The following is a 15412-nucleotide window of genomic DNA, read 5'->3' as shown; positions in this document are numbered from 1 at the left end:
GTAAATGTTGTCTGGCCAGTACAACCAGTGCCCAGGAAGTCTGTGCTGTAAGTACACTAAAACCTGTAGTGTGAGGGGACTAACAAGCTGTCATGTCCATACATGAAAGTAAATTCTGACACTACGGTGCTATCATCATGATTAAGCACATTCCACTTGTGTTCAGTCAACTCCTATAGCCATAATAAAGAAAGCTTGCTGGATGAGCGAAGTATGTGCTTGCCTAAGGTATCACGTTATGACACGTTATGTTTCTCGTCTTTATGAAAGGGGAAGTTAATCTGGGGGTTCGGAGAAATGCAAATGGAGTGTCGACAATCCTGCTAAAGAATAAAATCTGACTGGTCACGTTCACAGACATCCGTGTTCACATCTGAGCTGAAGCGTCGAGGTCCTTTTCATTCACTGTCACACAAGCAATCTCCACCACAGCTTCACGGCCCGCTCCAGATGCAGACAGAGACCACAATGCAAACCACAGGTTTAAAAAACTCAATTCTTTTTATTAAACTTCTATCTTTATGTAATCTGTTTATATAAAAGTTCTAAAGCCATTAGCCTGAGACTAAGACAAACAGTGAGGCGATCATGTGTTTCAGTTTAGTCCTCAGTGACCAACAGCCTGTGTGACAGATACACGTTACCAAAACCATAAAAACAGGAGATTCGCTGAACACAGAGTGACAGACAAAAAGAACCACACAACGATGCCTTGTGCAGTCAGAGTGATTAGAAGTAGTCCATAATGCAATAAGTTTTTGGACCTTATTCGGAAAGAGGAAGCGGAATAAATAACATTAACCTCAGTTTGCCCTCCGTTAAGGTTACGAGTCTCTTTGTGCTCCACTGATAAATGACACTAGCACCTGTTTTTTGTTTTTTTTCCAGAGCTGAATGATTGAATGATGTGAAAACGTGCTTGAGGAACTGCATTTGCAGCCATACCCACAGTATGTTCATTGATGTACACCACATGCATTTCCCTGTTCACACTGTAAAACTACAGTGTGAGAAGAACAGGGAGAGGCAGGGTTGTGTGAAGAGCATACTGTGACACTATGTTCATTTTTCAACTTTGTAAACCATCATTTCATTTGTTATTTAACATATATTTCACCCACATACAAGGAAAATTCAAATTCATGATTTTATCATTAATACTATTTCTTTTTCAATTCTCTTAAATACAATATTTTACATGTCAGATTAAATACGGCTTAGTGTGCATGACTGTGCGTGTCTTGGGGTTAATGAAGTGGATATATTTTATTCCACTCGGCACTATCTCTTGTGTTCTCGTGTTGTGAAGAAGGACTGGGTTCCCTACTGAGAAACATATACTCCACAACACGTGTGAGGACCAACACTTAAGGTCTGTGAGGGTTCAGTCACTGTCACTGGTTTCGCTGCTGGGGTCTCCCTGCACCTTGCTGCGGTGTTGCATAGCACGGTGATAGGCCACCTGTACTGACTTTCGGATGTTGGATTTTCGACCTTCCAGCATTTTCTCCTTGTCCAGCTCCTGGTCCACTCCGAGCGGCACCAGCTTAGAGCGTGGCAGCCACTGCCTGCATGAATGTAAACATATAAACAGTTAGAGGAATAAGATGACTGTGCATTACATGGGGAGAGGAGAAAAAAAAAAAAAAGAAAATTCATAACATACAAAAGTTCCAAGGCTATGCCATTTCCCACAGAAGACAAACAAGCTGCTGTTTTTGCAATTCTTTGACACTTCACCAAAGGAGACCTAGTTTATGTGCTGTGGTTAAGACAAACATTTACTGTTGTCATCAAGTTTGTCACATTTGAGCTCTGAACCTGATGTCGCATATAGGTAATGGTGCAGCACATGGTGACCTAAAAAAAATCTGCTCTTTTCCTCCTCTTCAATTCTCAAAAACATTTGCTCCATTTCTGCACATTTGTGCTTTAGTAACGCCGTTTCCTTTGAACTTATACCACACTGACTGTTAGACACACACATCCACTGTGTCAGCCATATTGTGCTTGTGGTTTGTGTGCAATTCTAAATTTGATAATCATTTTCGATAAAAAGTCAGAATGTCAGCGAGAGCAAACAAATGAATCAAATGCAACAACATAAGTAACAGTGAAATTAGTGAACACAAAAACATGAGTCAAGATGACAGAGAACACTGACCAGGTTCTCTTGTTGTCAAAGAAGAGAACCAGGAAGAGGTGCTCCCTGGCTTCCTGGGTCATTTGCTCCCCGAGTTTCAGCACATCCAAAGGGGGGACTGGGATTGGGACGCCCCGATGGAACACCCCCTCCCTGGGCATCTTTGGGTCAATTATCTGCAGGCACCCAGGGGCAAGAGGAGAATTAGAAATACAGCCATTCGCCTGGAGAATGTCCAATATGCCACAATGCTCTGGGCTAAAGTGCAGTTCACTGTTTCGTGCTGTCTACTTGAATCTCACCAGCGCAGGATATGAAGGGTAGCCTCTGCACTTGGCCCACACCAGGTCCAGAGCTTCCAGAGAAGAATAGTCATCAGAAGTCATCCAGCATCCTGATCTAGCCCGGCTACGTACCACTGATGTGTAGAATCATAGGAACAAGATAGTCACCATCAGGCGAAACCCCCTTCCAGCTAAATGTGAGGAATCAAACTGTTCCTGATGCATAATATCAGATCCATCATGGATGTATCAAAATAAACATTGCAATAATAATCTGCTTCTGTAATGGTGCCACTGGCCGAGTTAAGAAAGATACAGCCATCTAAGCTGAGCCAAGATTTAAGCCTCAACTATTCACTGCAGCATTCAGTCCAGCTTTGAAATGTTTTCCGTGATCTATGCTTCATGAGTTAGTCTTTGAATTTTTAAACACAGACAAGAAGGTTGTGTACTTGAAACTAACATATACTGCATTGTGGCTCTGTTAATGGATCTGTTGAGGAATCAGGCTACAAGATCTGTTGGTTAAAGTACTGCTGATCTTGTGTACTGATTGCTAACCTCATTATACAAGTTCTATAAAAAGAGAAACCAAGAGGTAACTGTGCACATACAGAGAAACTATTGTGTGTATATCTGAGGGTTTGAGCTTTTGAAAATGTGCTTACAATGTGAAACACCCCTTGACCCGCCAACTGAGTAGGAATCATTTTCTGTGCCTGACGTTTCCTCGCTGCTGTCTTCCTGGAAAGCTGAACGAGAGAACGACGCCTTTCCTCTGCCCTGTTTAGAGGGGGTCGTGCTGAGAGAGAACAGAGAGAAGACCATGAAGACTCAGAGATCTTTATCACCAATGCTTACAATTGAGCTGGCAAAAGATGTTATCAGCTATTGATTTTTACACAATAAAAACACAGCTAACCACACCTTTCAGGTTCATTACCGACTGATATAAGCAAGGAGTTGCTGCTCGTTTTGTTTTTTTTGTAGTTCGATACGTTTCCTTTTTTTTCCTAATCTTAATGTGAAGAAATTGGGGGAAAGGGGAAACTAAAGTTAATAAAGTTCAGTAATTAAGCCATTAGATTGTGTTTTTTTGACGTGTTTCTAGAATGGAGGCCAGGAGGACTTACTTCTTGAGCTTTTCACCGGGCTAACTTTAACTAAAACTCTACGAAGTCAGGTATTGAATTCCTTCCTTTTCAGAGGTGGGACACTTGGCACAAACATATTACAACTGATTACCTTGGTTGGAAATTGTGCTATTGAGGGCAGTGGGAATAAACCATGTTTAAGTAAATTTGTGTCACGGTTAGAGCTGATCAGTTTCTCCAAATGGCCCATTTCAGCTGATAGATTGGTAACACCAATTTGTGGACTGCATGAACTCAGGAACCCAATGTGTTTCACTTTGCCAGCTTTGGTAATGTGCAGTTTTTGCATTAATCACCTGGTCCTGTCAGAAGCCGCACTGCTGCTGCTGCTGGTCGTGGACTCTGAGTCTGAGCTGGAGCGAGGGAGGCGAGGCTCATTTCTGTACACACGAAAGCTCTCAGTTACCGGCTGGTTTCCCCCATCGAAACCATTACTGGGCAAACCTGAGGAAAAGAGATATGAGTGAAGGGGAACTGAGTGAGAAAAATTTTGGAATGGGAGCGTTCATTGTTTATCTGTGCTGTATGTGTCAAATGAACCTGGCAGCAGGTCATCATTGTCACTGTCGCTGTCAGAGCTGGAGCTGGTATGGGGGCTGCGAGGCCTTTTCCTCTGCCTGGCTGGTGACAGCAGGGGCAGCTGTGGGGGACCAATGGGACTTTGGCTCACGCCTGCTCCAGCATAGCCAGCATCCCGGTTCTTAGGAGGGCGTCCCGGCCTTTTGGGGGGTCCAGTCATTTTTTGGTTCTTCTTAGAGAAGAGGACAGATGTCCGCCGGCCAACCTCTGGAGCCAGAGCAGATGAGGAGACGCTCAGATCTTGAAGAGAAGAGAGGTTTGTATGTTAAAAGTGCAAGAAAAAGTCAATTATATTTCAGCATTGTGATATTATGCATCTTTTGAAATGTACCTTTTCCACCAATCTCCTGACTACTGCTTTCTCCCCCCTCGTCGTGGTGTCCTGAAGAGGATGCATGATGGGGGAGAGAAGAACCCCGGTCTCCTCCTCCCACAGACTCCCGCCCCCCCATGCCAGAACCTCCCTCCCGCTGGTGTGCAAGCTTCCTCTTGATGACACTGATCTCTTTTCTCAGAGCTTTGGCTCGACGTGACTGGCCAATGCTGTGCTTCCCAGAGCTGACCTCATCAAGGCGCACCTGCAGGAAATGCAGCTGCTCTTCCAGTGGCAGCCGTCGCCTGTTCTCCGGCAGGAGGAGGTCTGTGAGAAGCAGTAAATGAGGCTTCTAAGTGCCTTCACAGAAAGTAAGGCGTTTCCAATGTGACAGTGTGTTTAGCGAATTTTTGTAGTTGGTTTTAAACAAAGGATGTAAGAAGAATGAGTGGGAGGCCCAGTTCTTAAAAACATGAGCGTTTTAGGGGATATTTGTGGTTATTCAAGTGCATCAATGACATGCGCCATCTTCTGGTCAAACAGCTTTACTGCACCAAAGATCAGGGATGTGCCAATACATTGGCCAAACATAGGTATCGGCTAATATTGACTCCACTGACTAACATTGGCCTATCAGTAAGAAAGATAGAATTCATCAATGTCAGAAGCTGGTTTTTTGGTTATTTGCGACCAGACTCAGACAATAGCAAAGATTGATGCACCGATACATCAACCAGTCTGGCATCGGTTGATATCAACCTCGCCAACTGACCCTGGTGAACTGCATGTGAGCTATTGTCAAGTCAACGCCAGCACACAAGGGGATCATTGGTCCACACCTAGCTGATGCATCGGTGAATCTCTTTTTGTAGAGCACTGCATGTATATTTAAAGGCAATCCAAATCAGTGAATGAGTTCCAGTCCACATTTTCGCTGTTACCAGAGGTTTCTTAAGAATCGCATGCACACAGTTCAAAGTGATGAACATCTGTTAAGAGACACCAGAATACAGGAAATGACATTTGCTCTACTGAAGATAAATCTCTCCTACCCTATCACATTAGATTGCTCAAACCACGTTTTGAATGCTTCCTTCGCCCATGTTTATACCCATTACCTATCACTGCTTTGATGCAATCTATGAATAGAAACATAACTCATACTCTCCGCCTACCATACCTTTAGGCCAGCGGTCCCCAACCTTTTTTGTGCCACGGACCGGTTTAATGTCAGACAATATTTCCACGGACCAGCCTTTAAGGTGTGGCGTATAAATGCAACAAAATAAAATGATACGATCAGCATAAAAAAAGCTATTTTCTAAATGTCATAATAAACGTGACTCCACTGTGCACTCGTATGCAACTTTATTAGCGGCGTCATCGTAACATCCTCTCTGCCCCCTGACCCCGAACCTAAATGCAGCTTTCTTTTTCATGGAAGTCACAGGCTCTTCTTCTGTCTCCTCACTGGGCCTTTTCCCCTTCACAAAGAAACTATCCTTTTTTAATCATTTCGCTAGCTTGTGGGTTTAATTTTAGCTGTAACGTATCACGTGACCGAGACAAGCTGAAGAGTGAGTCATAGATGGATGTAACGCAGAGAATCATTTTTCAAAATAAAACATAGCTCAGATTCAGATAATAAATAAAACATAAATAATGTATGTTATTTATTCTTTCTGCGCCCGGGGCCCGGGGGTTGGGGACCGCTGCTTTAGGCCATCAAGACACACCACCTCACACTCTTATCTGTTGAACAACTTAAAAGTTCTCTTTAATAAGACAAAACATTTGTACTGTTTTATCCTCATCTGTTTTTGTGTTGTTCAAGAAAACCTGGTTTGTGAAATATTACTTACCATCTTCATTGGAAGACAATGGTCGATCTCTTTCTCTGTCTCTATCTCGCTCACGCTCTCTCTCTTGCTCTTGGTCACGCTGACTGTCTGGACTTGGTTCCCGATGGAGGTGCATGCCAGTCTCATAGTCGAAGCCGATTCTTTCTGCTTGGCGTCTCGCTGTTCTGATCACGGCACCACCCATCTCTCTGAGTCGCAAGGCAGCACGGTAAAACACTGTGTCCTTGGCGTTGTACTTGAGGCAGTTGTTGACAATGAGACCAAAGTCTGCCTCAAAGGCCTCAAAAGTGAGGTAGCGATGGGACTCCAGCACGTTCCACATGGTCTGGAAGTCCATTGGGGTGTCAATATGGTCCAGGTAGTCTGGCACCTGGATAAATTAGGGAGAGACATCACCTTTTAAATTTCCCGCAAAGTTGTGAGTACATGCGTGTGTGTGCGCCTGCATGCAGTTTTGTGTGGGTGTCTGAAATCATTCTTGATTCCTGATTTGTCATTTTTATTCAATGACAACTTGACTAATACAAAGGATTTTCAGCTAATGCTGAAATTATGTGGTGTGTGTTTGTATGTGATAGCACTCGACTGTATAAATAAAAGTAAATCATTATAAATAAATACCAAATTTAATAAAGGAGAAGTTATAGTTCATTATGCAAACTGTCTTTACCTCTGCCAGTGGTACAGGCTCAGTGAAAAAGTTGTTTGTGTCTCTTTCCTGTAACTGCTCCAATGTACTCCTCAACAACACCAGGAAAGGTGTCAGCTGCATCTCCAGCGCCATCTGCTGGACTTTAATCTGATCAGGCAAAAGTAACAATGATGTAAGTCTGTTTCATGTATTTAAAAAAAAGAAAAAAAAAAGAAAAAAAAAGTTTTGGGTTGTGAAGTCTGTTTTGTAAGAACTGCATGTTTGTTCGTGTACAACCGTGACAGCACCAGTAGTGTAGTAAACACAAAACACTGAATTGACCATAAAATGGACAGCTAATATAGAACTAAAGTAGATGTGGAAAAATAAGGTCATCAATGTTTTGTTGTTTTTGGCATCTAATCCTCAAATGTGTACTGTGTCAAAGCTTCCCAGCAGCACGTGGCCCTCCCATTCCCCAAAACATAAATTCTTAAATCTTTGAGAAAAACAACGTGGAAACTGCGCGGAAAAATACAAACAGAAAATACATGACAGAAATAGCTAATATTTAGAAGACTCATATACAAATCACTGTCCTGGAATAATGCTGTGTAAGATTTTGGTTAGTGAAATAAATCTATTTGGTGTCTCACCGTCTCCCTCTTGAGCTTTTCCCTCTTGCGGATGAGCTCCACCAGCAGCCTGGCTCGCTCCAGGTCGTGTCTCAGTCTCTGCCATGCCTTAAGCTGCTCCTTTAGAGCAGTCTGTTTCTCCTCACTGTCCCTCTGCAACACCAGCAAGCATAAACCCACAAACATGTCAGAAACTGTCTGATGGAAGTATAACATTAAAATAAAAATACAGTAAAATGACTTACTGAAGGTAGCTGTGATGAAGGCTGTGGTGGGAGAGGGTCAATATGTCGTTGTGACTGCAGGTGGGTTTGGAGGCGGCGCAGCAGAGGTACACCGTTGCGACTTTGCCTTTTCAAGGTCCAGTAGCTGTGTAGTCGTTGCATGAACTGGCTTTTCCTTGGCACTGTTAAATTACTAGTGATTTTGCTGAGCCTGCAAACAAACACTAATTTAACTGCACTGACATCTCAACAATGTAGGGAAAAAAAAAACTTTAGTGGTATAAGGGAAGTATAAGGGAAGGATGAGGATAATAGCTACCTTTGGAGTCAATACGGTACAGACGTGGTATTATGCCTACCTGTGGGGGGGTATGCAGGGTACAGACACCACCGGGGCAGCAGCTCTCCTCTCAGCTAAGATCTTCCTTGCTCTTTTCATCTTCAGTCTTGATTTTGCTTTTGCCCTCTTGGCTCTCTCTGAGCTCCAGCCCTTGGAGTCATCATCATGACCAATGCTGGGCTCATCATCCTCCTCAAGCTCGCCCTCACTGTGAGACGAACCCATACTGGCCCCACCAACTCCTCCCAAAGGTCGGGCTGATCCAGGTGGCGTGTGGATGTCACAATAAGCTGTCTTGCGGACACTGAAAGAGGTGCCATTGGCCCCAGTCTCTCTGACAGGCTCCATTTTCATATAGAGGCCCGCTTGCTGGGCACAGGTGACGTGAAAAGCTGTGTAACAGTTGGCTTTGTGACACTGGATGCAAGCCCCTGAACCCCGCTGCTTACAAATGTAGCAGGTAAGTTTCCAGCGTGCAGGAGGGATGTGCTCAATACTATCAATTGGCTCAAGAAAGACAGTATTTGCAAAGCAAACCTGAGGAAAAAAGCAAAATCCACTTACATAATAATTGCTTAGATAATATGGCTAAATTGTAGGTTACCACATGGCAACTGGCTATATTTCATTTCAGTGGCTTTCTTCACTTTCCAATATATTGTGTTTAACAATCAGCAGACAACTAAGATTAAAATCTGTAGGCAGCAGAGATGTACACAATGCCACCTCAAAACCTGCTTGATTATGTAATTCTAATCAAACATGCCGGTGGTGCTTTATGGATTTACCTCTGGGATCCAGAGGGCGCATACAACATGTGCCCACCGTGCATCGTCTGTCTGTTTGAAGGCTCCTCCCTTATTGGGACAGAGAGCACAGTCCACGGCTCGACTTGGTGACTGAAGGCAACGACGACATAACCATTGGCCCTCTGGGATATAGGGTACGCCATAGCACTCTTGGTGTACAGCCAGGTTACACATGTCGCAGAACAGGATCACATTGCTGTTCTGGCACTCTCCATCATTACAGATGCAGCAGACAGCATCTTCATCAATTAGGGTGCTGGGATCCGCCTGATAGAAAAGGAGAAATCCAATTTCATACACGGTGGATATAGATATATATAGTTAATACAGTATACAGGTTAAGGTGGCCCACCTTGTTGTGGCTCTCAAAGTAGGACTCCTTCTCTAAGCGGTCCATGAGGTACTCAAAAACCTCCTGAGGGATGGGTGTCACACCATCACGCCGCCGCTTGTCGTTCATGATGTCAAGCCAGATGTAGTCCTCCTCATCAATGTCATACTCCACCTCCTCATCCAGCTCCTCCACAGATTTATCAATGTACCTGGACACCAGAAAAATAGTACATGGGTAAAAACGCATGTAGTTAAGTGGGTGTGTAGAATTAACACCCACTTCCACTTTTTGTTGAAACAGGAAATAATGACCTGGTAATACCAGGAATCCAAGTTGAACTTATTTTAATGGTACACGCACAACCCTGAACAGCTGCATTTGTAATTGGATGCTTTAAATATTTTCAAATCCAATTTCTGTATGAAATAAGACACCTAAATAAATACAAGCCCCCTGTCTTTGAATTGCCTGGAATCCACATAATAATTCCCCCTCTAATTACTGTGCATGCTATGTAATTACTACTGAACCAGAGTATAATTCTTAATGCAGACCTGTAGTAAGAAGACGGCCGAGGAGGGGCATCAGGTCTCTCTTGGTCCAGCTCTCTGAACACAGCCTCGGGGAGCTTGACTGCAGGCCCAGACTGTGCACTGTGATGATGGGATGAGCCATCCTTCTTCTTTTCTTTACTCTTATGCTTCCCAGACTTAGGAGTGGCTTTTCCCCCATTAGAAGATGGGATATCTGGCCGGTCCTTGCCACTCCCTCCTAACTCACTACCTCCGGCTCCACCATCACTACCATTGCAAACACCTCCCCCACTTCCTCCGGTGCCAGATGGTGGAGCATCCTCTGCGTCACTGTCTTCTTCTGACACCACCTCAATGTTCTCAAAGATGCTAATGCGGTGAATGCGTCCTTGAATCTCCAACTCCACCATGCGCTGTGCTTGGGCATAGGTCATCGTCTCTCTACCTGGGGAGTGAGAGCGTTCGGACCGGTTTGGGCTTCCAGGGGTGTTCCCGCCATGCCCTGGTCCTCCACCTCCGTTGCCTCCACCATCATCTGTATCTCCTGAACCGGCCAGTGATGCTCGAGGAGGTCGCCCCTTTCTCTTCTTTTGCGGTACAGTCTGTGCAGGAGTTGGGTTGTCATGATCATAGTGGTAGAGGTGATACTCAATGCCACTGTAGCTCTTGTAAACTTTACGGCAAGTCTCCACTGGGCACTCATAAGGGGGCTTGGTGGCCCGGAGATTGTGACAGAACGTCTTCACATCAAAGTCCAGCCCCATCGTGCCAACAGCGACTGCTGGGACAGATGCTGTACAAGATTACATCTGAAACAAGGGAACATGGAGATGAAGTCAGGAGGATCACTTTCACAGACTTAACACGGACTGCTGCTGTGCTAAAATACCATCCAGCAGTGATCTACATGATGCTGCCGCTCATCTTTAGCTGTTGCAGACAGTATCCCAGACTGTGCACCTGCTATGGTGCAGTCACGTGACCACGACCCCGAGTCTCAGGAGAAAACAAATTGTTTTGTCAGTGAAATAACAGGTGCAATTTTGGGCAATCATGTTTGCTTCAGCTGGTCCCAGCTACCAACAGTTGTGTGTTCAGTTGTCATGCTGGGAGGTAAACAGATCAACACTCCACCGAGTTTGTGGCTAATTCAATAGGGGGGAAAAAAATCTGGCCTAACAGTGCACGTTGTCAAATTTAGCTAAAAAAAAAACAAACAACCCACTGAGCTAACCCAAAGGGCTTAATGCACTCAGGTGCTGCTAACGTTAGCCGTAGCATTTTGCTGCTGCTTCCTTCTCAAACAATGAAACATTGCAGCCTGCCTGGCGCTGTTAGCCAGCGAGCTAACAGCGGCTAGCCAACAACAACAACAACTAATTGAGTGTCCAAAAAGCGCGGCTGAACAGATTACAGCTCCCACTCAAAGCTCGATGTTACACACCAGCCTCTCACATCTGGGCGTTAATTTTTCATCTCGATCGGCGCCGAGTGCTTCATTCGGGTCGGCATCGTCCAACACTTGGTTTAATTCACGAGCTAAACTGCAGCTGAAAATCTCAGGACAGACGTTAGCCACACAAAGAGCTGTGTCTGTAGCCCGCCCGCCGCATTTTCCGACATTTAAACGCAATTAATGATCCAAAGTGCAAGAAGTTACACACACTGTCGCCTTCATTTAGGATGACCACTCAGCCATCCACAGTGTTTCCCTCCACAATGACCTCATCCCGTGAATACCACACTCCGAGAGGCAAAAGGACAATGTAACATCTGATTTTGATCAGTTAACAAACTCGTCCAGCATCCGTGGTCGGATTTAGCGGTTAATTGTGTGAGGGTCGACCCATTAGTTCTCCTCCTCCGTGGCGGAGAAAAGCAAAAAAGAGGAGGAAAAAACACACCTAAAATGAGCGATACGAGGGGAAATAGCCAGGTTTATTTTTCATGGGGTCTTTACCAGTTCCGTGTTTGTGTTCGAACGTAAATGAAAACCGCAAAATTGCACACTAAGTGAGACTAGACGGAGACAAGTGTGCCACATAACCAGCCTTAATACGTTTAACGCTACATATCTGGACCAACGTTATAAACACTTACTACTCCACGTTCCTCCAGACTGCGTGCCTCGGAAACCTCAGACCAGATCGGAAGGGTCGTAGGTCGATTTTAAACCATTAGACAATCCCAGGCGAGAACGCGGGAGGCACGGGCACAGTGAAACGGTTTAATGAAACAGTATTTCATCCCGATCATTTCATTGTGTTGGGAATAACTCAGAAACCAGGCTGAACAAAAGCGGCAACCATTGCTGAAGCTTTTACGTCGCAGCTTCACGGTTGACACATTCGCCACACAAAGCGGGCTCTATTTTTCCACATTGGTGTCGAGACGGAGCCTTTCTGGGTCATTTTAACCAAGAGTTCGCCTTAGTTCAAATTATCTTTTTATGTAACATTTACGATGGCATTTGTGCTTGATGTTACTCGACGAACTGTTATTTCGCGTTGAATGTCTCGAATCTGTGGCTTTGTTTCAAAGTTGTCGGGCTGGACTGAGTCTGGACAAGCCTGTGATATGAACCTAATTTTCAATTCGGCGGATTAACACCTGGATATCCTCTATTTAGGGTTAATATAATAAGCTAAATATATCATATTCGTTTATTGAGACCATCTCATAACAGCTTGTTGAGAAATTCAATTTCACTGTAATACAGCCAGACATAAATCCACATAGAAATAAAAACGACACACAGCATCAAGCACAAAATAATATTTATTTCTCTCTGAACATACAGCCTGTGATTAGAGTGCTGCAGGGTAGGGTGGGGTAATGCAGTGGGACATCCAGCAGGCAGAAGCAATCCCACAGTTTAAATACAAGCTTTGGACAACCAGAGTATATTCACCGGGGGGGCAATGCTGTCCAGAGAGAGGTGGAATACGCAAAGGGCGAAGAGTGACAGGACTGTTCCTCCTCTGCGCATTTCATCTCTTCCTTCAACCACTGCACCCAAATGAATACATCAATGATAATTATTCCCTCCTCTGCTCACGCTGAGTTAGCAGCAAGGGAGTTGGAACAAAAAGTACCAGATATAATACAGAGAACAGAAATCTCTTACTACTGGAAGTATTTCACCAAAGCAGAAGACTCTGCATAATATCCTATAAAAGTCCAATTCAAACCGAATTGATGGAATAATATACATCAAAGCAACCCATCCATCACCACTACCGCCACCACCACCCCTTAACATTTAAACAAAAAAAAAAAAAATGTACAAATATAATCTACAAGAAAACTGTACAATTCACAGCTTGGAAGGATTGGGGTGCTGAAACCTTTCAAATGTGTTGTGGAAATGTGAAATTTCTAACCACAGTTGCTGCATCGTATATCATTGCGTTGTGGAACATGAAAAGTTGGCCATGCTTGTCAGTGGCAAAACAACAACAACAACAAAAATAGTACAACCGGTGTAACCCACTATATACAGTGTAAGAAATGTTTTAACTCAGAATTAAGGGAGATTATCTGTTGTGCAAATCTCCCACATCAAGTATCATTTGACTTTTGCAATTCATTACTGACAAGACCAAAAAAAAAAAAAAGGCTGTCATCAAAAGCAACCTGGGAAATCAACACATCAAAATTTCAACAAAGCAATAACACTGCTTCTGTGAGCATCTCATTTGTTAATTTGAGAAGTCTTATTTTTCAGTACCATCTTGTGTGAATAGAATGCTTTTAACTGTACAGTGGAACCACCTCAAACAATAGCAGCATCAAAAAAAAAAAAAAAAAAATCAAGCTTTAAACATCAAATAAGTTAAAAACATTACTTAACTGGTGATTGCACAGAACATTTAACATACAGTGTATGCCGTAATAGGACAGCCAAGTTGAAAGAACATTTAGCAGTAGTGAATTCAGAGTCTGCAAGGTGATTCCTCATATTATACTTTGCCTTGTAATTTCTGTCTGTTGCTAAGTGAATTGTGACTTTGTTCAACTTTTCAACTTGCTCCTTTTGCACACAGAGATAAGGCTTGTGGCAAAGCCACGATCAAAGCTTTATTGAGGGGTTAAATTGCACTTTTAAGCCTCACGCCATCACGTATTGACTGCTACATTCTGATCAGAGCACAACCAAAGGCATATACTGTAAAAAGAACTATGTACAGTATATATGGCTCTGGACACTGCCTTTCCGCTGAGCACTGGGGTACAACACTGCCAACCTTGTGCCGTCCAACAAATCTGTTGTCTTTTCAAGAAAAGGGCTGTGTCCAACTGAGCCATTCGACCTGAAGGAGTGGATTTTGGCTGCTGGCATAATTAATTTTCCTCCTCTCATCAGTCGTACATTAACCATTTGTTTCTGCAAGGCAACGGTATGTCTCACCACTATGGCATTCCATCTGTCACAGGGGTGGAAAGTAAACAAGGGCTAAAACTTGACTTATTTAAATAAGAGCATATACTGTGTTAATAGTGCAGTACTACAAGGGCATTCATATGTAAACCAAAAACAAAACTGTTTGTATCGCATTGAAAAAAAAAAAAAAAGAAAAAAAGACTGCAGTCAAGCTAACACCAATTTAAAAGAAAAAAGGAAGTAGCTCAGTCTGCCAAGATTAAAGCTGTGAGCAGCAATGAGTATATTTCAGGTTTGACAAAGCCAAACAAAGTCACATCAGCTAGTTAAATATGTTTAAATGAGTCAGACAAATCACACACTTCATCACTCAATGTTCTGCCACTTGAGAAACTATAAATGAAACCAAGTGTCTATTTTAGCAGCTGGCACAGAATTGTATAAGATAAGCCACATCCGATTGCAATAATCAATATGGTGCTTCAGAGTTTGGTTAATACATCCCCAGAGTATGCACAATCCTGTCAACTGGGCTTTGAAATACATTTTTTGGTATTTGTGTCTGGCTCAAAGTGCTTTGGGAGGCCGATTCCCAAACACTCACTGAAATGTTTACTAGATTTATGGAGATTGGATACTTAAAGTGTCATGGCCAATTGATAACTAAATTTTGATAACAAAAGACTATCAACAAGCTATACAACTTTTTTGCTTCTTCCAATGGATTTCAGATACATAAAATATTTGTGGTCAAAAATGGCAGAAAATCAATCATGGTGAACTTTCATGGTCCAGAAAGTTGTGTGTGGACTTCGGTGTTACACTTGAAGTCATGGGGATTTATGACGTGAGGGGCATGGCCTTTCCAAAATTAGATTTTTGGGCCTTAATTGCAGTGCCACAATCTGACCAATTAGGCTCATATTTGTTTGCACGTGTGTGTGTGTGTGTGTGTGTGTGTGTGTGTGTGTGTGTGTGTGTGTGTGCATGCATATCATTTCCAATTATTGGGCCAAGTTTCATGATTGTAGCTCATTCCAGCTCACAGCAATCAGAGGCGCAGCAGGTGACAATAAAACAAAATTGAATAAAATAAAAATAATCTGACGCCCCCCCCCCCCCCCCCCCCAAAAAAAAAAAAAAAAAAAAAAAAAACAAAAACAAAAAACAAAAAAACAACAGGGTTC

At 43.3% G+C, this 15412-nt stretch overlaps 1 protein-coding gene across 1 annotated transcript; it reads right to left on the bottom strand.

Annotated features, from left to right (window-relative positions):
• Positions 1-476: 476 nt before the first annotated feature.
• Positions 477-12147, bottom strand: brpf1 (bromodomain and PHD finger containing, 1). The gene is made up of 16 exons (XM_029505932.1): positions 11942-12147; positions 9863-10650; positions 9327-9516; positions 8954-9241; positions 8185-8702; positions 7847-8036; positions 7623-7754; positions 7006-7134; positions 6336-6705; positions 4492-4800; positions 4122-4400; positions 3878-4025; positions 3096-3229; positions 2446-2561; positions 2165-2319; positions 477-1568 (listed from the first exon to the last, which is right to left on the bottom strand). The coding sequence occupies exons 2-16, from the start codon at positions 10603-10605 to the stop codon at positions 1385-1387; spliced, it is 3885 nt and encodes a 1294-aa protein (XP_029361792.1). The 5' UTR covers positions 10606-10650; positions 11942-12147; the 3' UTR covers positions 477-1384.
• Positions 12148-15412: the final 3265 nt, after the last annotated feature.

This window comes from Echeneis naucrates, chromosome 7, assembly GCF_900963305.1.
Source record: "Echeneis naucrates chromosome 7, fEcheNa1.1, whole genome shotgun sequence".
Classification (NCBI taxonomy): Eukaryota; Metazoa; Chordata; class Actinopteri; order Carangiformes; family Echeneidae; genus Echeneis; species Echeneis naucrates.
This window is presented reverse-complemented; position numbering and strand designations above follow the sequence as displayed.